Source organism: Eublepharis macularius, chromosome 5 (assembly GCF_028583425.1).
Source record: "Eublepharis macularius isolate TG4126 chromosome 5, MPM_Emac_v1.0, whole genome shotgun sequence".
Taxonomy (NCBI): domain Eukaryota; kingdom Metazoa; phylum Chordata; class Lepidosauria; order Squamata; family Eublepharidae; genus Eublepharis; species Eublepharis macularius.
In genome coordinates this window covers 12,108,567-12,132,392 of record NC_072794.1, presented here as the reverse complement: position 1 = coordinate 12,132,392, position 23,826 = coordinate 12,108,567, and the positions used below count along the sequence as shown (strand labels likewise).

The following is a 23,826-nucleotide window of genomic DNA, read 5'->3' as shown; positions in this document are numbered from 1 at the left end:
AGTGTCAAGACCTGCATTTCAATGAATGGATGTAGGAGGTGGGGGAAACTGGGATACTTTTAGCAGTTGAGGAGGAACTGATATCGAATGCGTGAATGTATTCACATGGAGCAAATGGAAGTGGGACTGTGTGAGCAAGTGCATGGGAAGTTGGAAAAGGGACAAACGAAATGAGGTTCATTTGAGCATCCCTAGGAATGTAGTAATGTGTATTTCCACCCTGAGAGAGTGGCATGGACTTAGGCCGATTCCAGATGACTAACCTTAAGTCGCTTCATGCCGCCCTCTTCCGGATCGCGACGGGGAAAATGCGAAATATCATGTTTCCTCGTGCAAGTTTTGCGCGACGACGCGCAAAACTCGCGCGAGGAAATGCGATATTTCGCATTTTCCCCGTCGCGATCCGGAAGAGGGCGGCATGAAGCGACTTAAGGTTAGTCATCTGGAATCGGCCTTAAACAGTCTCACTATGTTCTTGGCCCGAGGCAGCTGTAAGTAATTCTTACCTAGTGTCTGGTGCCTTCACATCTCTGAAGAGGAGGGGTGGCAAAACTATCCTTCACAGCCATCTGTATGAGAAATTTGTTGTTTGTTACTTTTCTTACTTTCATGCTTTCTACATCATATGCAATTTTCATACCATTGATGAAAAACAGCATCAGTTCTCAAACATGGGATATCTGTTGGATTTTGTTCGTGTGGTTGGGGAAAAGGACAGACGCCAGTTCGGTCCAGGGTATGGACAATCCAATAACGTCACTGAATGTTTGACCCGAATCAGAGTTGTCATGAAATTCGATAACATCTCTGTTTTCCAACTTATTTTACTTGGCTATCAAGACTGAAGGAAGAAAGCAAGAAAAGGTTTAGCAAGTGATGTAACAGCAGGCCAAAGCTCTATCAAAGGCTTGTGATAGAGGCCTCAATACTGCCATCTGCTGCAGTGGACACATCTTTGTTTTGTTTTTTACAGAGATGCTTGCTTCTTCAGTTCAAGAAACTTCCCCAAAGAAAACTTTAGCAATAAGTAGCCCAATTGCACCTTCACCTTCTGGGAGAACAAATTCCATTACTTCTACTGAAGTGGAAGTATCTGTTTCCCCCATAGAGAATACCACCATGGATACAACCATTTTGGCCCAGCCGACTTCTTCCCTCTTAGAGACAAAGTATGCGGTCACATCCAGTGGACAGCGCACAGTCCCTTCGGAAACCAAGGCTACATTTTTCATGGACGTGAGCTCAGTTAATGGCTTTATTTCACCCAAAGAAACCACCTCTAAGTTCCAACCAGCAACTTCTCCTGTGGAAATGATCGCTGATATGACTTCTGCAGGAACATCTTCGGCAAGTGAGACCACGGCAGGTGCTTCAACACTGCTGAAATCTGACCCGGGAACTTCAGTAAAAGCAAAATTTTCCACCTCTGAAACAGAATCAGTTACTTCACTCTCGATTATGGAAGGCACTTCACTCCTGCCTCCATCTACTGCCAGAGAGTCCACGGCAGGCAATTTGCTCCTCTTTACATTTACTGGCACAGAGAACACAGTAAGCACTTCACTTCCTCCTTCCTCTTCTGCTATAGAGACCACAGCAGGCCCTACACTGGTGGCAGCATCTTCTGCCACGGAGGCTGCAACAGGCACTTTGCTCATGGCTACACATTCTGCCTCTGAGACAGCAGACACAACAATCTTGACTACATCTACTGCTGGGGAGACCATAGTAGGAACCTCATTCCCACCTAGATCTTCTCCTGCAGAGACCATGGCAGGCACGTTGTCTAAGGATACATCGTCTGCCACAGAGGCCACAGAAGGTACCTCAGTTCCTTCTACACGTTCTGCCATGGAGACCATGGAAGCCACTGCCTCCTTGGCTGCATTTTCTGCCACAGAGAACACAGCAGACACGTCACTCCTTCCTCTATCTTCTGCAATTGAGACAACAATACTCCTGAATACATCTGCTGCCACAGAGACCACTTCAGGCACTTCACTATGGCCTGCATCTTCTGACAGAGAAACTATGGCAGAAACTTCACTTCCACCGACATCTTCAGCCCCAAAGACCATGGCTGTCACTTCACTCCCACATATATTTTCTAACACAGAGTCCATGACACACTCTTCACTGTTGCCTGCATCATCTGCCACACAAACCACGGCAGGCACTTCACTTCTTCCAACACCTCCTGCCACTGAAATCACAAACACAACACCCCTGGCTACATCTTCTGTCAGGATAACAATGGTAGGAACTTCCCTTCCTCCAACATCTTCTGCCACTGAAACAACAAGTAACACAACACCCCTGGCTACATCTTTTGCCATGGAGACCACAGCAGGAACTGCACGTCCTCCATCATCTTCTGCCACTGAAATCACGAACACAACACCCCTGGCTACATCTTCTTTCATGGAGACAATGGGAGGAACTTCACTTCCACCAACATCTTCTGCCACTGACATAATGTACACAACATTCGTGGATATGTCTTCTTCAATGGAGACAACTGCAGGCACTTCACTCCCACCTAAATCTTCTATGACAAATACTTTTCCCATGGCCACATCTTCTGCCACAGAGACCAAAGGAGGCACTTTACTTCTGCCAACATCTTCTGCCACTGAAATCACGAACACAACACCCCTGGCTACATCTTCTTTCATGGAGACAATGGGAGGAACTTCACTTCCACCAACATCTTCTGCCACTGACATAATGTACACAACATTCGTGGATATGTCTTCTTCAATGGAGACAACTGCAGGCACTTCACTCCCACCTAAATCTTCTATGACAAATACTTTTCCCATGGCCACATCTTCTGCCACAGAGACCAAAGGAGGCACTTTACTTCTGCCAACATCTTCTGCCATGGAAATAACAACTAGCAGAACAGCTATGGTTAAATCTTCTGGCATGGAGACAATGGCAGGCACTTCACTTCTTCCAACATCTACCACTGACATAACTAACACAACACCCCTGGCTAAATCTTCTGAAATGGAGACAACAGCAGGCAGTTCACTTCCCCCAACAACTTCTACCACTGATGTAAAAACTAAGACATCAGCCCTGGCTATATCTTCTGCCGTGGAGACCACAGCAGGAACTTCACTTCCACCAACATCTTCTGCCACTATGATAATAACTAACACAACACCTCTGGCTACATCTTCTGCCATGGAGACAATGGTAGGAACTTTACTTCCACCAACATCTTCTGCCACTAAGATAATAACTAACACAACACCCCTGGCTACATCTTCTGCCCTGGAGACCACAATAGGAACTTCACTTCCTCCAACACCTCCTGTCACTGAGAAAACTAACATAATACCCCTGGCTACATCTTCTGCCCTGGAGACAATGTTAGGAACTTCACTTCCTCCAACATGTTCTGCCAATGCGATAATAACTAACACAACACCCCTGGCTTCATCATCGGCCATGGAGACAATAGTAGGAACTTCACTTCCACCAACATCTTCTGCCAATGTGATAATAACTAACACAACACCTCTGGCTACATCTTCTGTAATGGAGACAACAGCAGACAGTTCACTTCCTCCAACAACTTCTGCTACTGATGTAACAACTAAGATATCAGCCCTGGCTTTATCTTCGGCTGTAGAGACCACAGCAGGAACTTCACTTCCACCAACTTCTTCTGCCACTATGATAATAACTAACACAACACCTCTGGCTACATCTTCTGCCACGGAGACAATGGTAAGAACTTCACTTCTTCCAACATCTTCTGCCACTAAGATAATAACTAACACAACACCCCTGGCAAAATCTTCTGAAATGGAGACAACAGCAGGCAGTTCACTTCCCCCAACAACTTCTTCCACTGATGTAAAAACTAAGACCACAATGGAAACTTCACTTCCTCCAACAACTCCTGTCACTGAGAAAACTAACATAATACCCCTGGCTACATCTTCTACCCTGGAGACAATGGTAGGAAATTCACTTCCTCCAATATCTTCTGCCAATGCGATAATAACTAACACAACACCCCTGGCTTCATCATCGGCCATGGAGACAATAGTAGGAACTTCACGTCCAACAACATCTGCCAGTGTGATAATAACTAACACAACACCTCTGGCTACATCTTCTGTAATGGAGACAACAGCACGCAGTTTACTTCCTCCAAAATCTTCTGCCACTGATGTAACAACTAAGATATCAGCCCTGGCTTTATCTTCGGCTGTAGAGACCACAGCAGGAACTTCACTTCCACCAACATCTTCTGCCACTGAGATAATAACTAACAAAACACCCCTGGCTACATCTTCTGCCATGGGGACAATGGTAGGAACTTCCCTTGCACCAACATCTTCTGCCAGTGAGATAACAACTAACACATCACCCCTGGCTACATATTCTCCCATGGGGACAATGATAGGAACTTCACTTCCTCCTACATCTTCTGCCACTGACATAACAATTAACACAACACCCCTGGCTCCATCTTCTGTAATGGAGACAATGGCAGGCAGTTCACTTCCTCCAACAACTTCTGGCTCTGATGTAACAACTAACACATCAGCCCTGTCTATATCTTCTCCCGTGGAGACCACAGCAGGAACTTCACTTCCTCCAACATCTTCTGCCACTGAGATAATAACTAACAAAACACCCCTGGCTACATCTTCTGCCATGGGGACAATGGTAGGAACTTCACTTCCTCCAAGACCTTCTGCCACTGAGATAATAACTAATACAACATCCCTGGCTACATCTTCTGCAATGGGGACAATGGTAGGAACTTCCCTTGCACTAACATCTTCTCCCACTGAGGTAATAACTAACACAACACCCCTTGCTACATCTTCTGTAATGGAGACAACAGCAGGCGGTTCACTTCCTCCAAAAACTTCTACCACTGATGTAACAACTAACACATCAGCCCTGGTTATATCTTCTGCCATGGAGACCACAGCAGGAACTTCACTTCCTCCAACACCTCCTGCCACTGGGATAATAACTAACACAACACCCCTGGCTACATCTTCTGCCATGGAGACAACGGTAGGAACTTCACTTCCTCCGACACCTTCTACCACTGAGATAATAACTAACACAACACCCCTGGCTACATCTTCTGTCATGGAGACAACGGTAGGAACTTCACTTCCTCCAAGACCTTCTGCCACTGAGATAATAACTAATACAACACCCCTGGCTACATCTTCTGCAATGGGGACAACGGTAGGAACTTCACTTCCTCCGACACCTTCAGCCACTGAGATAACAACTAACACATCACCCCTGGCTACATCTTCTGCCATGGGGACAATGATAGGAACTTCACTTCCTCCAAAATCTTCTGCCACTGACGTAACAACTAACACAACACCTGCAGGTACATCTTCTGTCATGGAGACAACGGTAGGAACTTCGCTTCCTCCAACACATTCTGCCACTGAGATAATAACTAACACAACACCCTTGGCTACATATTCTTCTATGGAGACAACGGTAGGAACTTCACTTCCACCAACATCTTCTGCCACTAAGATAATAACTAACACAACACCCCTGGCTACATCTTCTGTCATGGAGACAACGGTAGGAACTTCACTTCCTCCAACATCTTCTGCCACGGAGATAATAACTAACAGAATACCCCTGGCTATATCTTCTGCCATGGAAACAACAGTAGGAACTTCACTTCCTCCAACACCACCTGCCACTGGGATAATAACTAACACAACACCCCTGGCTACATCTTCTGTCATGGAGACAACGGTAGGAACTTCACTTCCTCCAACATCTTTTACAACTGGGATAATAACTAACACATCACCCCTGGCTACATCTTCTGCCATGGAGACAATGGTAAGAACTTCACTTCCTCCAAAATCTTCTGCCACTGACGTAACAACTAACACAACACCTGCAGGTACATCTTCTGTCATGGAGACAACGGTAGGAACTTCGCTTCCTCCAACACATTCTGCCACTGAGATAATAACTAACACAACACCCTTGGCTACATATTCTTCTATGGAGACAACGGCAGGAACTTCACTTCCACCAACATCTTCTGCCACTAAGATAATAACTAACACAACTCCCCTGGCTACATCTTCTGTCATGGAGACAAGAGTAAGAACTTCATTTCCTCCAACACCTTCTGCCACTGAGATAATAACTAACAGAATACCCCTGGCTATATATTCTGCCATGGAAACAACAGTAGGAACTTCACTTCCTCCAACACCTCCTGCCACTGGGATAATAACTAACACAACACCCCTGGCTACATCTTCTGTCATGGAGACAATGGTAGGAACTTCACTTCCTCCAACATCTTTTACAACTGGGATAATAACTAACACAACACCCCTGGCTACATCTTCTGCCATGGAGACAACGGTAAGAACTTCACTTCCTCCAAAATCTTCTGCCACTGACGTAACAACTAACACAACACCTGCAGGTACATCTTCTGTCATGGAGACAACGGTAGGAACTTCGCTTCCTCCAACACATTCTGCCACTGAGATAATAACTAACACAACACCCTTGGCTACATATTCTTCTATGGAGACAACGGCAGGAACTTCACTTCCACCAACATCTTCTGCCACTAAGATAATAACTAACACAACTCCCCTGGCTACATCTTCTGTCATGGAGACAAGAGTAAGAACTTCATTTCCTCCAACACCTTCTGCCACTGAGATAATAACTAACACAACACCCCTGGCTACATCTTCTGTCATGGAGACAACGGTAGGAACTTCACTTCCTCCAACACCTCCTGCCACTGAGATAACAACTAACACAACACCTCTAGCTACATCTTCTGTCATGGGGAGCAAAGCAAGAACATCACTTCCTCCAACATCTTCTGCCACTGAGATAATAACTAACACAACACCCCTGGCTATATCTTCTGCCCTGGAGACCACAACAGGAACATTAGTTCCACCAACATCTTCTGCCACTAAGATAATAACTAACACAACACCCCTGGCTACATCTTCTGCCCTGGAGACCACAACAGGAACTTTACTTCCTCCAACATCTTCTGCCACTGAAATAACATCTAACACAACACCCCTGGCTACATCTTCTGTCTTGGAGACAACCGTAGGAACTTCACTTCCTCCAACATCTTCTGCCACTGAGATAACTAACACAACACCCTTGGCTACATTTTCTGCCATGGAGAGAGCAGAAGATACTTCATTCCCACCTATATCTTCTACCACAAATACTTTGCCCATAGCCACATCTTCTGTCATGGAGACAACGGTAGAAACTTCACTTCCTCCAACATCTTCTGCCACTGAGATAACTAACACAACACCCTTGGCTACATATTCTGCCATGGAGACAACGGTAGGAACTTCACTTCCTCCAACACCTTCTGCCACTGGGATAATAACTAACACAACACCCCTGGCTACATCTTCTGCCATGGAGACAACGGTAGGAACTTCACTTCCTCCAACACCTCCGGCCACTGAGATAACAACTAACACAACACCTCTAGCTACATCTTCTGTCATGGGGAGCAAAGCAAGAACATCACTTCCTCCAACATCTTCTGCCACTGAGATAATAACTAACACAACACCCCTGGCTATATCTTCGGCCCTGGAGACCACAACAGGAACATTAGTTCCACCAACATCTTCTGCCACTAAGATAATAACTAACACAACTCCCCTGGCTACATCTTCTGTCATGGAGACAAGAGTAAGAACTTCATTTCCTCCAACACCTTCTGCCACTGAGATAATAACTAACAGAATACCCCTGGCTATATCTTCTGCCATGGAAACAACAGTAGGAACTTCACTTCCTCCAACACCTCCTGCCACTGGGATAATAACTAACACAACACCCCTGGCTACATCTTCTGTCATGGAGACAACGGTAGGAACTTCACTTCCTCCAACATCTTTTACAACTGGGATAATAACTAACACAACACCCCTGGCTACATCTTCTGCCATGGAGACAACGGTAAGAACTTCACTTCCTCCAAAATCTTCTGCCACTGACGTAACAACTAACACAACACCTGCAGGTACATGTTCTGTCATGGAGACAACGGTAGGAATTTCGCTTCCTCCAACACATTCTGCCACTGAGATAATAACTAACACAACACCCTTGGCTACATATTCTTCTATGGAGACAACGGCAGGAACTTCACTTCCACCAACATCTTCTGCCACTAAGATAATAACTAACACAACTCCCCTGGCTACATCTTCTGTCATGGAGACAACGGTAGGAACTTCACTTCCTCCAAGACCTTCTGCCACTGAGATAATAACTAATACAACACCCCTGGCTACATCTTCTGCAATGGGGACAACGGTAGGAACTTCACTTCCTCCGACACCTTCAGCCACTGAGATAACAACTAACACATCACCCCTGGCTACATCTTCTGCCATGGGGACAATGATAGGAACTTCACTTCCTCCAAAATCTTCTGCCACTGACGTAACAACTAACACAACACCTGCAGGTACATCTTCTGTCATGGAGACAACGGTAGGAACTTCGCTTCCTCCAACACATTCTGCCACTGAGATAATAACTAACACAACACCCTTGGCTACATATTCTTCTATGGAGACAACGGCAGGAACTTCACTTCCACCAACATCTTCTGCCACTAAGATAATAACTAACACAACTCCCCTGGCTACATCTTCTGTCATGGAGACAACGGTAGGAACTTCACTTCCTCCAACATCTTCTGCCACTGAGATAATAACTAACAGAATACCCCTGGCTATATCTTCTGCCATGGAAACAACAGTAGGAACTTCACTTCCTCCAAAATCTTCTGCCACTGACGTAACAACTAACACAACACCTGCAGGTACATCTTCTGTCACGGAGACAACGGTAGGAACTTCGCTTCCTCCAACACATTCTGCCACTGAGATAATAACTAACACAACACCCTTGGCTACATATTCTTCTATGGAGACAACGGCAGGAACTTCACTTCCACCAACATCTTCTGCCACTAAGATAATAACTAACACAACTCCCCTGGCTACATCTTCTGTCATGGAGACAAGAGTAAGAACTTCATTTCCTCCAACACCTTCTGCCACTGAGATAATAACTAACACAACACCCCTGGCTACATCTTCTGTCATGGAGACAACGGTAGGAACTTCACTTCCTCCAACACCTCCTGCCACTGAGATAACAACTAACACAACACCTCTAGCTACATCTTCTGTCATGGGGAGCAAAGCAAGAACATCACTTCCTCCAACATCTTCTGCCACTGAGATAATAACTAACACAACACCCCTGGCTATATCTTCTGCCCTGGAGACCACAACAGGAACATTAGTTCCACCAACATTTTCTGCCACTAAGATAATAACTAACACAACACCCCTGGCTACATCTTCTGCCCTGGAGACCACAACAGGAACTTTACTTCCTCCAACATCTTCTGCCACTGAAATAACATCTAACACAACACCCCTGGCTACATCTTCTGTCTTGGAGACAACGGTAGGAACTTCACTTCCTCCAACATCTTCTGCCACTGAGATAACTAACACAACACCCTTGGCTACATTTTCTGCCATGGAGAGAGCAGAAGATACTTCATTCCCACCTATATCTTCTACCACAAATACTTTGCCCATAGCCACATCTTCTGTCATGGAGACAACGGTAGGAACTTCACTTCCTCCAACATCTTCTGCCACTGAGATAACTAACACAACACCCTTGGCTACATATTCTGCCATGGAGACAACGGTAGGAACTTCACTTCCTCCAACACCTTCTGCCACTGGGATAATAACTAACACAACACCCCTGGCTACATCTTCTGCCATGGAGACAACGGTAGGAACTTCACTTCCTCCAACACCTCCGGCCACTGAGATAACAACTAACACAACACCTCTAGCTACATCTTCTGTCATGGGGAGCAAAGCAAGAACATCACTTCCTCCAACATCTTCTGCCACTGAGATAATAACTAACACAACACCCCTGGCTATATCTTCTGCCCTGGAGACCACAACAGGAACATTAGTTCCACCAACATCTTCTGCCACTAAGATAATAACTAACACAACACCCCTGGCTACATCTTCTGCCATGGAGACCACAGCAGGAACTTCACTTCCTCCAACACCTCCTGCCACTGGGATAATAACTAACACAACACCCCTGGCTACATCTTCTGCCATGGAGACAACGGTAGGAACTTCACTTCCTCCGACACCTTCTGCCACTGAGATAATAACTAACACAACACCCCTGGCTACATCTTCTGTCATGGAGACAACGGTAGGAACTTCACTTCCTCCAAGACCTTCTGCCACTGAGATAATAACTAATACAACACCCCTGGCTACATCTTCTGCAATGGGGACAACGGTAGGAACTTCACTTCCTCCGACACCTTCAGCCACTGAGATAACAACTAACACATCACCCCTGGCTACATCTTCTGCCATGGGGACAATGATAGGAACTTCACTTCCTCCAAAATCTTCTGCCACTGACGTAACAACTAACACAACACCTGCAGGTACATCTTCTGTCATGGAGACAACGGTAGGAACTTCGCTTCCTCCAACACATTCTGCCACTGAGATAATAACTAACACAACACCCTTGGCTACATATTCTTCTATGGAGACAACGGCAGGAACTTCACTTCCACCAACATCTTCTGCCACTAAGATAATAACTAACACAACTCCCCTGGCTACATCTTCTGTCATGGAGACAAGAGTAAGAACTTCATTTCCTCCAACACCTTCTGCCACTGAGATAATAACTAACAGAATACCCCTGGCTATATCTTCTGCCATGGAAACAACTGTAGGAACTTCACTTCCTCCAACACCTCCTGCCACTGGGATAATAACTAACACAACACCCCTGGCTACATCTTCTGTCATGGAGACAACGGTAGGAACTTCACTTCCTCCAACATCTTTTACAACTGGGATAATAACTAACACAACACCCCTGGCTACATCTTCTGCCATGGAGACAACGGTAAGAACTTCACTTCCTCCAAAATCTTCTGCCACTGACGTAACAACTAACACAACACCTGCAGGTACATCTTCTGTCATGGAGACAACGGTAGGAACTTCGCTTCCTCCAACACATTCTGCCACTGAGATAATAACTAACACAACACCCTTGGCTACATATTCTTCTATGGAGACAACGGCAGGAACTTCACTTCCACCAACATCTTCTGCCACTAAGATAATAACTAACACAACTCCCCTGGCTACATCTTCTGTCATGGAGACAAGAGTAAGAACTTCATTTCCTCCAACACCTTCTGCCACTGAGATAATAACTAACAGAATACCCCTGGCTATATCTTCTGCCATGGAAACAACTGTAGGAACTTCACTTCCTCCAACACCTCCTGCCACTGGGATAATAACTAACACAACACCCCTGGCTACATCTTCTGTCATGGAGACAACGGTAGGAACTTCACTTCCTCCAACATCTTTTACAACTGGGATAATAACTAACACAACACCCCTGGCTACATCTTCTGCCATGGAGACAACGGTAAGAACTTCACTTCCTCCAAAATCTTCTGCCACTGACGTAACAACTAACACAACACCTGCAGGTACATCTTCTGTCATGGAGACAATGGTAGGAACTTCGCTTCCTCCAACACATTCTGCCACTGAGATAATAACTAACACAACACCCTTGGCTACATATTCTTCTATGGAGACAACGGCAGGAACTTCACTTCCACCAACATCTTCTGCCACTAAGATAATAACTAACACAACACCCCTGGCTACATCTTCTGTCATGGAGACAAGAGTAAGAACTTCATTTCCTCCAACACCTTCTGCCACTGAGATAATAACTAACACAACATCCCTGGCTACATCTTCTGTCATGGAGACAACGGTAGGAACTTCACTTCCTCCAACACCTCCTGCCACTGAGATAACAACTAACACAACACCTGCAGGTACATCTTCTGTCATGGAGACAACGGTAGGAACTTCGCTTCCTCCAACACATTCTGCCACTGAGATAATAACTAACACAACACCCTTGGCTACATATTCTTCTATGGAGACAACGGCAGGAACTTCACTTCCACCAACATCTTCTGCCACTAAGATAATAACTAACACAACACCCCTGGCTACATCTTCTGTCATGGAGACAAGAGTAAGAACTTCATTTCCTCCAACACCTTCTGCCACTGAGATAATAACTAACACAACATCCCTGGCTACATCTTCTGTCATGGAGACAACGGTAGGAACTTCACTTCCTCCAACACCTCCTGCCACTGAGATAACAACTAACACAACACCTCTAGCTACATCTTCTGTCATGGGGAGCAAAGCAAGAACATCACTTCCTCCAACATCTTCTGCCACTGAGATAATAACTAACACAACACCCCTGGCTATATCTTCTGCCCTGGAGACCACAACAGGAACATTAGTTCCACCAACATCTTCTGCCACTAAGATAATAACTAACACAACACCCCTGGCTACATCTTCTGCCCTGGAGACCACAACAGGAACTTTACTTCCTCCAACATCTTCTGCCACTGAAATAACATCTAACACAACACCCCTGGCTACATCTTCTGTCTTGGAGACAACGGTAGGAACTTCACTTCCTCCAACATCTTCTGCCACTGAGATAACTAACACAACACCCTTGGCTACATTTTCTGCCATGGAGAGAGCAGAAGATACTTCATTCCCACCTATATCTTCTACCACAAATACTTTGCCCATAGCCACATCTTCTGTCATGGAGACAACGGTAGGAACTTCACTTCCTCCAACATCTTCTGCCACTGAGATAACTAACACAACACCCTTGGCTACATATTCTGCCATGGAGACAACGGTAGGAACTTCACTTCCTCCAACACCTTCTGCCACTGGGATAGTAACTAACACAACACCCCTGGCTACATCTTCTGCCATGGAGACAACGGTAGGAACTTCACTTCCTCCAACACCTCCGGCCACTGAGATAACAACTAACACAACACCTCTAGCTACATCTTCTGTCATGGGGAGCAAAGCAAGAACATCACTTCCTCCAACATCTTCTGCCACTGAGATAATAACTAACACAACACCCCTGGCTATATCTTCGGCCCTGGAGACCACAACAGGAACATTAGTTCCACCAACATCTTCTGCCACTAAGATAATAACTAACACAACACCCCTGGCTACATCTTCTGCCCTGGAGACCACAACAGGAACTTTACTTCCTCCAACATCTTCTGCCACTGAAATAACATCTAACACAACACCCCTGGCTACATCTTCTGTCTTGGAGACAACGGTAGGAACTTCACTTCCTCCAACATCTTCTGCCACTGAGATAACTAACACAACACCCTTGGCTACATTTTCTGCCATGGAGAGAGCAGAAGATACTTCATTCCCACCTATATCTTCTACCACAAATACTTTGCCCATAGCCACATCTTCTGTCATGGAGACAACGGTAGGAACTTCACTTCCTCCAACATCTTCTGCCACTGAGATAACTAACACAACACCCTTGGCTACATATTCTGCCATGGAGACAACGGTAGGAACTTCACTTCCTCCAACACCTTCTGCCACTGGGATAATAACTAACACAACACCCCTGGCTACATCTTCTGCCATGGAGACAACGGTAGGAACTTCACTTCCTCCAACATCTTTTACCACTGGGATAATAACTAACAGAACACCCCTGGCTACATCTTCTGCCATGGAGACAACGGAAAGAACTTCACTTCCTCCAACATCTTCTGCCACTGAGATAATAACTAACACAACACCCCTGGCTATATCTTCTGCCATGGAGACAACGGTAAGAACTTCACTTCCTCCAACATCTTCTCCCACTGAGATAATAACTAACACATCACCCCTGGCTACATCTTCTGCCATGGGGATAATGATAGGAACTTCAGTTCCTCCAAAATCTTCTGCCACTGACGTAACAACTAACACAACACCTGTAGGTACATCTTCTGTCATGGAGACAACGGTAGGAACTTCACTTCCTCCAACATCTTCTGCCACTGGGATAATAACTAACACAACACCCCTGGCTACATCTTCTGTCATGGAGAGCAAAGCAGGAACTTCACTTCCTCCAACATCTTCTGCCACTGAAATAACATCTAACACAACACCCCTGGCTACATATTCTTCTATGGAGACAACGGTAGGAACTTCACTTCCTCCAACATCTTCTGCCACTGAGATAACTAACACAACTCCCTTGGCTACATTTTCTGCCATGGAGAGAGCAGAAGATACTTCATTCCCACCTATATCTTCTACCACAAATACTTTGCCCATAGCCACATCTTCTGTCATGGAGACAACGGTAGGAACTTCACTTCCTCCAACATCTTCTGCCACTGAGATAACTAACACAACACCCTTGGCTACATTATCGGCCACGGGGACAACAGTAGGAACTTCATTTCCTCCAACACCTTCTGCCACTGAGATAATAACTTACACAACACCCCTGGCTACATCTTCTGCATTGGAGACAACAGTAGGAACTTCACTTCCTCCAACACCTCCTGCCACTGGGATAATAACTAACACAACACCCCTGGCTTCATCTTCTGCCATGGAGACAACGGTAGGAACTTCACTTCCTCCAACACCTTCTGCCACTGAGATAATAACTAACACAACACCCCTGGCTACATCTTCTGTCATGGAGACAACGGTAGGAACTTCTCTTCCTCCAACATCTTTTACCACTGGGATAATAACTAACACATCACCCCTGGCTACATCTTCTGCCATGGGGACAATGATAGGAACTTCACTTCCTCCAAAATCTTCTGCCACTGACGTAACAACTAACACAACACCTGCAGGTACATCTTCTGTCATGGAGACAACGATAGGAACTTTGCTTCCTCCAACACATTCTGCCACTGAGATAATAACTAACACAACACCCTTGGCTACATATTCTTCTATGGAGACAACGGTAGGAACTTCACTTCCACCAACATCTTCTGCCACTAAGATAATAACTAACACAACACCCCCGGCTACATCTTCTGTCATGGAGACAAGAGTAAGAACTTCATTTCCTCCAACACCTCCTGCCACTGAGATAACAACTAACACAACACCTCTAGCTACATCTTCTGTCATGGGGAGCAAAGCAAGAACATCACTTCCTCCAACATCTTCTGCCACTGAGATAATAGCTAACACAACACCCCTGGCTATATCTTCTGCCCTGGAGACCACAACAGGAACATTAGTTCCACCAACATCTTCTGCCACTGAGATAACAACTAACACAACACCCCTGGCTACATCTTCTGCCCTGGAGACCACAATGGAAACTTCACTTCCTCCAACACCTCCTGCCACTGAGATAACAACTAAGACAACATCCCTGGCAATATCTTCTGTCATGGAGAGCACAGCAGGAACATCACTTCCACCAACATCTTCTGCCACTGAAATAATGACTAACACAATACCCCTGACTGCATCTTCTGTCATGGAGACAACGGTAGGAACTTCACTTCCTCCAACAACTTCTGCCACTGAGAAAACAACTTACACAACACTCCCAGATATGTCTTCTGCCACAGAGACCACAGCAGGCACTTCACTTCTGCCAACATCTTCTGCCACGGAAATAACAACTAACACAACACCTCTGGCTACATCTTCTGGCATGAACTCCACGGCAGGCACTTCGCCTCCTCCAGCATCTTCTGCCACTGACATTACTAATACAACACCCCTGGCTACATCTTTTGCCGTGGAGACAACAGCTGGCAGTTCACTTCCTGCAACATCTCCTGCCACTGAGATAACAACTAACACAACGCCCCTGGCTCCATCTTCTGCCCTGGAGGCAACGGTAGGAACTTCACTTCCACCAACATCTTCTGCCACTGAAATAACAACTAACACAACACCTTTGGCTACATCTTCTGTCATGGAGACCACTGCAGGCACTTCACTTCCACCAGCATCTTCTGCCACTGAAATAACAACTAACACAACACCCTTGGCTACATCTTCAGTCATGGAGACAATGGTAGGAACTTCACTTCCTTCAACAACTGCTGCCACTGAGATAACTTACACGACACTCCCAGCTATTTCTTCTGCAATGGAGACAACAGCAGGCACTTCACTTCCACCTGTTTCATCTGCCACAAATGCTTTGCCCATGGCCACTTCTTCTGCCACAGAGATCACAGCAGGCACTTCACACCTGGCTGCATCTTCTGCGATGGAAACCATGAGCGCCACCTCACTTCTTTCTCCATCTTCTGCCACTTATTCAACAACGAGAATAACACTCCTGGCTATATCTTCTTCGCTGGAGCCTACAGCCAAATCTTTGTCTGTGTCTATGTCTTCTACTGAGGAGACCACAGCTGGGACTTCACCTCTACTTACATCTTCTACCACTGAGGCCATGAGAGACACTTCAACCCCGGCAACATCTTGGGGCACAGAAATGGCAACAGGCACTACACTACCTCCTGCATTTTCTACCACACAGGTCATGGCAGACACTTCATTTCAGCCTAGTTCTACCTCAGAGACTACATCTTTGTCTGTTGGTACATCTTCTGCCATGGAGACCATGCCCAGAACTTCGTTCCTGACAACAACAGCTGCAGCTGTCCTCACCACTTCCCCCATAGAAACTTCCCCTACTATATTTGGCAAAGCATCCAGGGAGGAGGCAAGCACTATGATCCTTCCAACAATTTCATCTTTTAAGACCACAGAAGCAGTCACACCAATTGTCTCAGAGATCACAAAAGGGGCTGGTACCATTTCCAAAGAGGCCACAAGCAACATCCTTTTTCCTACCATGGGGGTGTCAACATTTGCCGTGGCAGAAACATCATCTTCTTTTCTCCTGACCTCATCCTCCACGGAGACCACCACATCTCTTGCTGGGTCTGTGAAACCAGGGACGACTACTACAACTTATCCTACAGTTCTGGAGATGACATCCTCCGTCACTGTGACAAGGGAAAACACCTCTACAGCTGTCATTCTAGCCACGTCACCCTCTGAAACCAGAACAGCCATTAACACCTTTGTACCTAAGAAGACGAGCAGAGCTGCCTCTAGAACTACCACCCCATCTGTGATGACAATGTTAGGTACCACTTCAGATGCTGTCACAAGTAAGACATTGATTGTGCTTAGAAGATTTGGGTTAGTTTAGCAAGGAAGTAATGGGTGGAATTGTATCAGGAATTTTCCACTTTGGCATTGTTTAAGGGTGATTTACACTTCTCATGCCTTCCTGTTTTGACCTCCCAATCCCTTTTTTGATTTTGCTTCTCTGTTATGTGAGTTGGAGCCATTCTTCTTTCTTTCTTTTTTCCCTGCTCTTTGGACCAGCTTCTGTAAACTATACACATTCTTCTGTGTTATTTGTCCAACAATAAATTCACATTATCCATAGATTAGATGTATAAGTAATGTACATTGTCTTTATAAACACAGCATAAATTACATAGAAAAATGGCACAAATCCAGAAAACCCAGTGTGAAAAGTGGAAAAGAGAAAACAGTTACAGAAATGTAAACGAATAGAAAAGGAAACAGCGCCAAGAAATCTGGCTCCTAAGCATTGTGCTAGATAAAGAAGTTTTCCTGCCTTTCCTGTTCCTGTGTAGCTTATTGCACCCTCCAATGTTGTGTTCCTGAAGGATAGTGGACCCCCATGTACAGGGTGGGTGGGAATTGAGAATCTCTAGTGTGTGTGTGTGTGCGGGGGGGGGGAATAATTGGTGCTCTGTCCGCCACCACAAATGGAAATGCTTCATCGCCAGCGGATCTGTTGTTATGATTTTAGGACCCAGCTCAGAATATGGACCATTTGCTGATCCCCATCAGAGATTCTAATTTCATATATTTGGGTTTTGAAAACAAGAAATATTTATGCTTAAATGTTGACCAGTATGAGAGTTGGAACTCGGTTTATGTATTAAAATTCATGTAACACGATCTGAGGTACAATCGTAAGAAATGAGTATTTTAATTCTCAGATGCGATGTTGATAATGCAATCTTTCAGATTTCAAAAACTGAATTGGTTGGATCCCTTCCACCAAGTGAAGAGTTATCTTCCAACAGAGAACCATCTTCTTATGTTGCAGAAGAAACTCATTTGGTTGAACCCAATGATTTTTAAATATATCCAGAATACGTGGGTTTATTTTAAAATTTGTTGATTACCTTCTGCCAAAACGCACCCCCCTCCATACAAACAGTATATAGCAGAAAGTGTCTAAAAGCATCTATAAACTCTTCTATAGTATAGAATTCAAATGCCTCGGGCTATTTGAAAAGCCACATGCTATTTCAAAATCAGCAACAAGAAGCATCTATGCTCTATGATGCATCTCCTTTAGCCTGGCATCTAATTTCTGGCCGTTTTTCATTTCTGTATTTCTTGGGAACAGCACCAAATGTAAATCTTTTCTACATAGCAGGTCAGGCCAATGAATCCGTAATCCCCCCTGCTACTGAGAAACCAACAGATCGACCTGCTGGTGTTGGGAACACCACAGCCTCACCATTTACTACACCACCTGTAGCAACAACAAGTAAGTCTTTGCTGATGGCACTGTCTTCCTCCCAAGTTGGAAGCCATGTTGGAGGATTGGGATATGGGAGGAGTTGTTTCCAGGGAGGATGTACAGTGTGGATTCTGATGACTTTGGTACTTTGGCTTGCTTTACTAGGCATGTGCATATAGGCCACAACATCGGTGTGGCATGGTGGCTGTGTTGTCCCATGCTGGAGCAAGAGTATGCTGCACATGCGCAGTGAAGTTAGGCATAGAGTCTGCTGATGCTTCACCATGTTAGCTTCTGCATGTGACCCCTAGCAGCTGCTCTTCAAATAGGAGACTCAAAGTGTGAGATGCAGTCTAGTCTGGCATGCAAACCTACTTGAAGCTTTCCGGTGGACAGTAGAAAAAATTCCTGGCCACCACAAAATGACGCAAACTGTTTTCTACATAGCAGGTCAGGCTAATGAATCAGTAATCTACCCTGCTACTGAGAAACCAATAGATCAACCTGCTGGTGTTGGGAACACCACAGCCTCACCATTTACTACACCACCTGGAGCAACAACAAGTAATTCTTTGCTGATGGCACTGTATTCCTCCCTAACTGGAAGCCATATTTGGGGATTAGGATGTGGGAGGAGTTGTTTCCAGGGAGGATGTACAGTGTGGACTCTGATGACTTTGGTACTTTGGCTTACTTTACTAGGCATGAGCATATAGGCTACAGCATCAATGTGGCACGGTGGCTGTGTTGTGCCATGCTGGAGCAAGAGTATGCTGCGCATGTGCAGTGAAGTTAGGCATAGAGTCTGCTGGTGCTTCACCATGTTAGCTTCTGCATGTGAACCCTAGCTTCTGCTCTTCAAATAGGAGACTCAAAGTGTGAGATGCAGTCTAGTCTGGCATGCAAACCTACTTCATGCTTTCCGGTGGACTGTAGAAAAAATTCCTGGCCACCACAAAATGACCAAAATCTTTTCTACATAGCAGGTCAGGCCAATGAATCAGTAATCCCCCCTGCTACTGAGAAACCAACAGATCGACCTGCTAGTGTTGGGAACACCACAGCCTCACCATTTACTACACCACCTGTAGCAACAACAAGTAAGTCTTTGCAGATGGCACTGTATTCCCCCTTAACTGAAAGCCATATTTGGGGATTAGGATGTGGGAGGAGTTGTTTCCAGGGAGGATGTACAGTGTGGACTCTGATGACTTTGGTACTTTGGCTTGCTTTACTAGGCATGAACATATAGGCTACAGCATCAATGTGGCACGGTGGCTCTGTTGTCCCATGCTGGAGCAAGAGTATGCTGCGCATGCGCAGTGAAGTTAGGCATAGAGTCTGCTGGTGCTTCACCATGTTAGCTTCTGTATGTGAACCCTAGCTTCTGCTCTTCAAATAGGAGACTCAAAGTGTGAGATGCAGTCTAGTCTGGCATGCCAACCTGCTTCATGCTTTCCGGTGGACTGTAGAAAAAATTCCTGGCCACCACAAAATGACCAAAAATCTTTTCTACATAGCAGGTCAGGCTAATGAATCAGTAATCTACCCTGCTACTGAGAAACCAATAGATCAACCTGCTGGTGTTGGGAACACCACAGCCTCACCATTTACTACACCACCTGTAGAAACAACAAGTAAGTCTTTGCAGATGGCACTGTCTTCCTTCCTAACTGGAAGCCATATTAGGGGATTAGGATGTGGGAGGAGTTGTTTCCAGGGAGGATGTACAGTGTGGACTCTGATGACTTTGGTACTTTGGCTTGCTTTACTAGGCATGAGCATATAGGCTACAGCATCAATGTGGCATGGTGGCTGTGTTGTCCCATGCTGAAGCAGGAGTATGCTGCGCATGCGCAGTGAAGTTAGGCATAGAGTCTACTGGTGCTTCACCATGTTAGCTTCTGCATGTGAACCCTAGCTTCTGCTCTTCAAATAGGAGACTCAAAGTGTGAGATGCAGTCTAGTCTGGCATGCAAACCTACTTCATGCTTTCCGGTGGACTGTAGAAAAATTCCTGGCCACCACAAAATTACCAAAATCTTTTCTACATAGCAGATCAGGCCAATGAATCAGTAATCCCCCCTGCTACTGAGAAACCAACAGATCAACCTGCTAGTGTTGGGAACACCACAGTCTCACCATTTACTACACCACCTGTAGCAACAACAAGTAAGTCTTTGCAGATGGCACCGTATTCCTCCTTAACTGAAAGCCATATTTGGGGATTAGGATGTGGGAGGAGTTGTTTCCAGGGAGGATGTACAGTGTGGACACTGATGACTTTGGTACTTTGGCTTGCTTTACTAGGCATGAGCATATAGGCTACAGCATCAATGTGGCATGGTGGCTGTGTTGTCCCATGCTGAAGCAGGAGTATGCTGCGCATGCGCAGTGAAGTTAGGCATAGAGTCTACTGGTGCTTCACCATGTTAGCTTCTGCATGTGAACCCTAGCTTCTGCTCTTCAAATAGGAGACTCAAAGTGTGAGATGCAGTCTAGTCTGGCATGCAAACCTACTTCATGCTTTCCGGTGGACTGTAGAAAAATTCCTGGCCACCACAAAATTACCAAAATCTTTTCTACATAGCAGATCAGGCCAATGAATCAGTAATCCCCCCTGCTACTGAGAAACCAACAGATCAACCTGCTAGTGTTGGGAACACCACAGTCTCACCATTTACTACACCACCTGTAGCAACAACAAGTAAGTCTTTGCAGATGGCACCGTATTCCTCCTTAACTGAAAGCCATATTTGGGGATTAGGATGTGGGAGGAGTTGTTTCCAGGGAGGATGTACAGTGTGGACACTGATGACTTTGGTACTTTGGCTTGCTTTACTAGGCATGAGCATATAGGCTACAGCATCAATGTGGCACGGTGGCTGTGTTGTCCCATGCTAGAGCAAGAGTATGCTGCGCATGCGCAGTGAAGTTAGGCATAGAGTCTGCTGGTGCTTCACCATGTTAGCTTCTGCATGTGAACCCTAGCTTCTGCTCTTCAAATAGGAGACTCAAATTGTGAGATGCAGTCTAGTCTGGCATGCAAACCCAGTCTATCCTTTTTGGTGGACTGTAGAAAAAATGTCCGACCACCAAAAAATCGAAGCTGGTTTCATATAGGCTACAGCATCAATGTGGCATGGTGGCTGTGTTGTGGCTCTGTTGTCCCATGCTGGAGCAAGAGTATGCTGCGCATGCGCAGTGAAGTTAGGCATAGAGTCTGCTGGTGCTTCACCATGTTAGCTTCTGTATGTGAACCCTAGATTCTGCTCTTCAAATAGGAGACTCAAAGTGTGAGATGCAGTCTAGTCTGGCATGCAAACCTGCTTCATGCTTTCCGGTGGACTGTAGAAAAAATTCCTGGCCACCACAAAATGACCAAAAATCTTTTCTACATAGCAGGTCAGGCCAATGAATCAGTAATCCCGCCTGCTACTGAGAAACCAACAGATCGACCTGCTAGTGTTGGGAACACCACAGCCTCATCATTTACTACACCACCTGTAGCAACAACAAGTAAGTCTTTGCAGATGGCACTGTCTTCCTCCCCAGTTGGAAGCCACGTTGGAGGATTGGGATATGGGAGGAGTTGTTTCCAGGGAGGATGTACAGTGTGGACTCTGATGACTTTGGTACTTTGGCTTGCTTTACTAGGCATGAGCATATAGGCTACTGCATCAATGTGGCATGGTGGCTGTGTTGTCCCATGCTGGAGCAAGAGTATGCTGCGCATGCGCAGTGAAGTTAGGCATAGAGTCTGCTGGTGCTTCACCATGTTAGCTTCTGCATGTGAACCCTAGCTTCTGCTCTTCAAATAGGAGACTCAAAGTATGAGATGCAGTCTAGTCTGGCATGCAAACCTACTTCATGCTTTCCGGTGGACTGTAGAAAAAATTCCTGGCCACCACAAAATGACTAAAAATCTTTTCTACATAGCAGGTCAGGCCAATGAATCAGTAATCCCCCCTGCTACTGAGAAACCAACAGATCGACCTGCTAGTGTTCGGAACACCACAGCCTCACCATTTACTACACCACCTGTAGCAACAACAAGTAAGTCTTTGCAGATGGTACTGTATTCCTCCTTAACTGAAAGCCATATTTGGGGATTAGGATGTGGGAGGAGTTGTTTCCAGGGAGGATGTACAGTGTGGACTCTGATGACTTTGGTACTTTGGCTTGCTTTACTAGGCATGAGCATATAGGCTACAGCATCAATGTGGCATGGTGGCTGTGTTGTCCCATGCTGGAGCAAGAGTATGCTGCGCATGCGCAGTGAAGTTAGGCATAGAGTCTGCTGGTGCTTCACCATGTTAGCTTCTGCATTTGAACCCTAGCTTCTGCTCTTCAAATAGGAGACTCAAAGTGTGAGATGCAGTCTAGTCTGGCATGCAGACCTATTTCATGCTTTCCGTTGGACAGTAGAAAAAATTCCTGGCCACCACAAAATGACCTAAACTCTTTTCTGCGTAGCAGGTCAGGCTAATGAATCAGTAATCTACCCTGCTACTGAGAAACCAATAGATCAACCTGCTGGTGTTGGGAACACCACAGCTTCACCATTTACTACACCACCTGTAGCAACAACAAGTAAGTCTTTGCTGATGGCACTGTATTCCTCCCTAACTGGAAGCCATATTTGGGGATTAGGATGTGGGAGGAGTTGTTTCCAGGGAGGATGTACAGTGTGGACTCTGATGACTTTGGTACTTTGGCTTGCTTTACTAGGCATGAGCATATAGGCTACAGCATCAATGTGGCATGGTGGCTGTGTTGTCCCATGGTGGAGCAAGAGTATGCTGTGCATGCGCAGTGAAGTTAGGCATAGAGTCTGCTGGTGCTTTACCATGTTAGCTTCTGCATTTGAACCCTAGCTGCTGCTCTTCAAATAGGAGACTCAAAGTGTGAGATGAAGTCTAGTCTGGCATGCAAACCTATTTCATGATTTCCGTTGGACAGTAGAAAAAATTCCTGGCCACCACAAAATTACCAAAATCTTTTCTACATAGCAGGTCAGGCCAATGAATCAGTAATCCCCCCTGCTACTGAGAAACCAACAGATCGACCTGCTAGTGCTGGGAACACCACAGCCTCACCATTTACTACACCACCTGTAGCAACAACAAGTAAGTCTTTGCAGATGGCACTGTATTCCTCCCTAACTGGAAGCCATATTTGGGGATTAGG

At 45.6% G+C, this 23,826-nt stretch overlaps 1 protein-coding gene across 1 annotated transcript in view; it reads left to right on the top strand.

The window, feature by feature from the left end:
* Positions 1–23,826, top strand: part of LOC129329924 (mucin-16-like) — a gene marked incomplete at its 5' end in the record, with an annotated part of 108,050 nt that overhangs the window by 11,703 nt on the left and 72,521 nt on the right. Inside the window, 10 exons of the mRNA XM_054979676.1 lie at positions 1,109–1,351; positions 3,116–3,380; positions 3,747–3,975; positions 9,439–9,699; positions 12,481–12,666; positions 13,573–13,710; positions 15,172–15,324; positions 22,458–22,467; positions 23,116–23,229; positions 23,649–23,765. Of these exons, the coding sequence (XP_054835651.1) occupies positions 1,109–1,351; positions 3,116–3,380; positions 3,747–3,975; positions 9,439–9,699; positions 12,481–12,666; positions 13,573–13,710; positions 15,172–15,324; positions 22,458–22,467; positions 23,116–23,229; positions 23,649–23,765 (1,716 nt within the window). The remainder of the gene's footprint in view (positions 1–1,108; positions 1,352–3,115; positions 3,381–3,746; positions 3,976–9,438; positions 9,700–12,480; positions 12,667–13,572; positions 13,711–15,171; positions 15,325–22,457; positions 22,468–23,115; positions 23,230–23,648; positions 23,766–23,826) is intronic.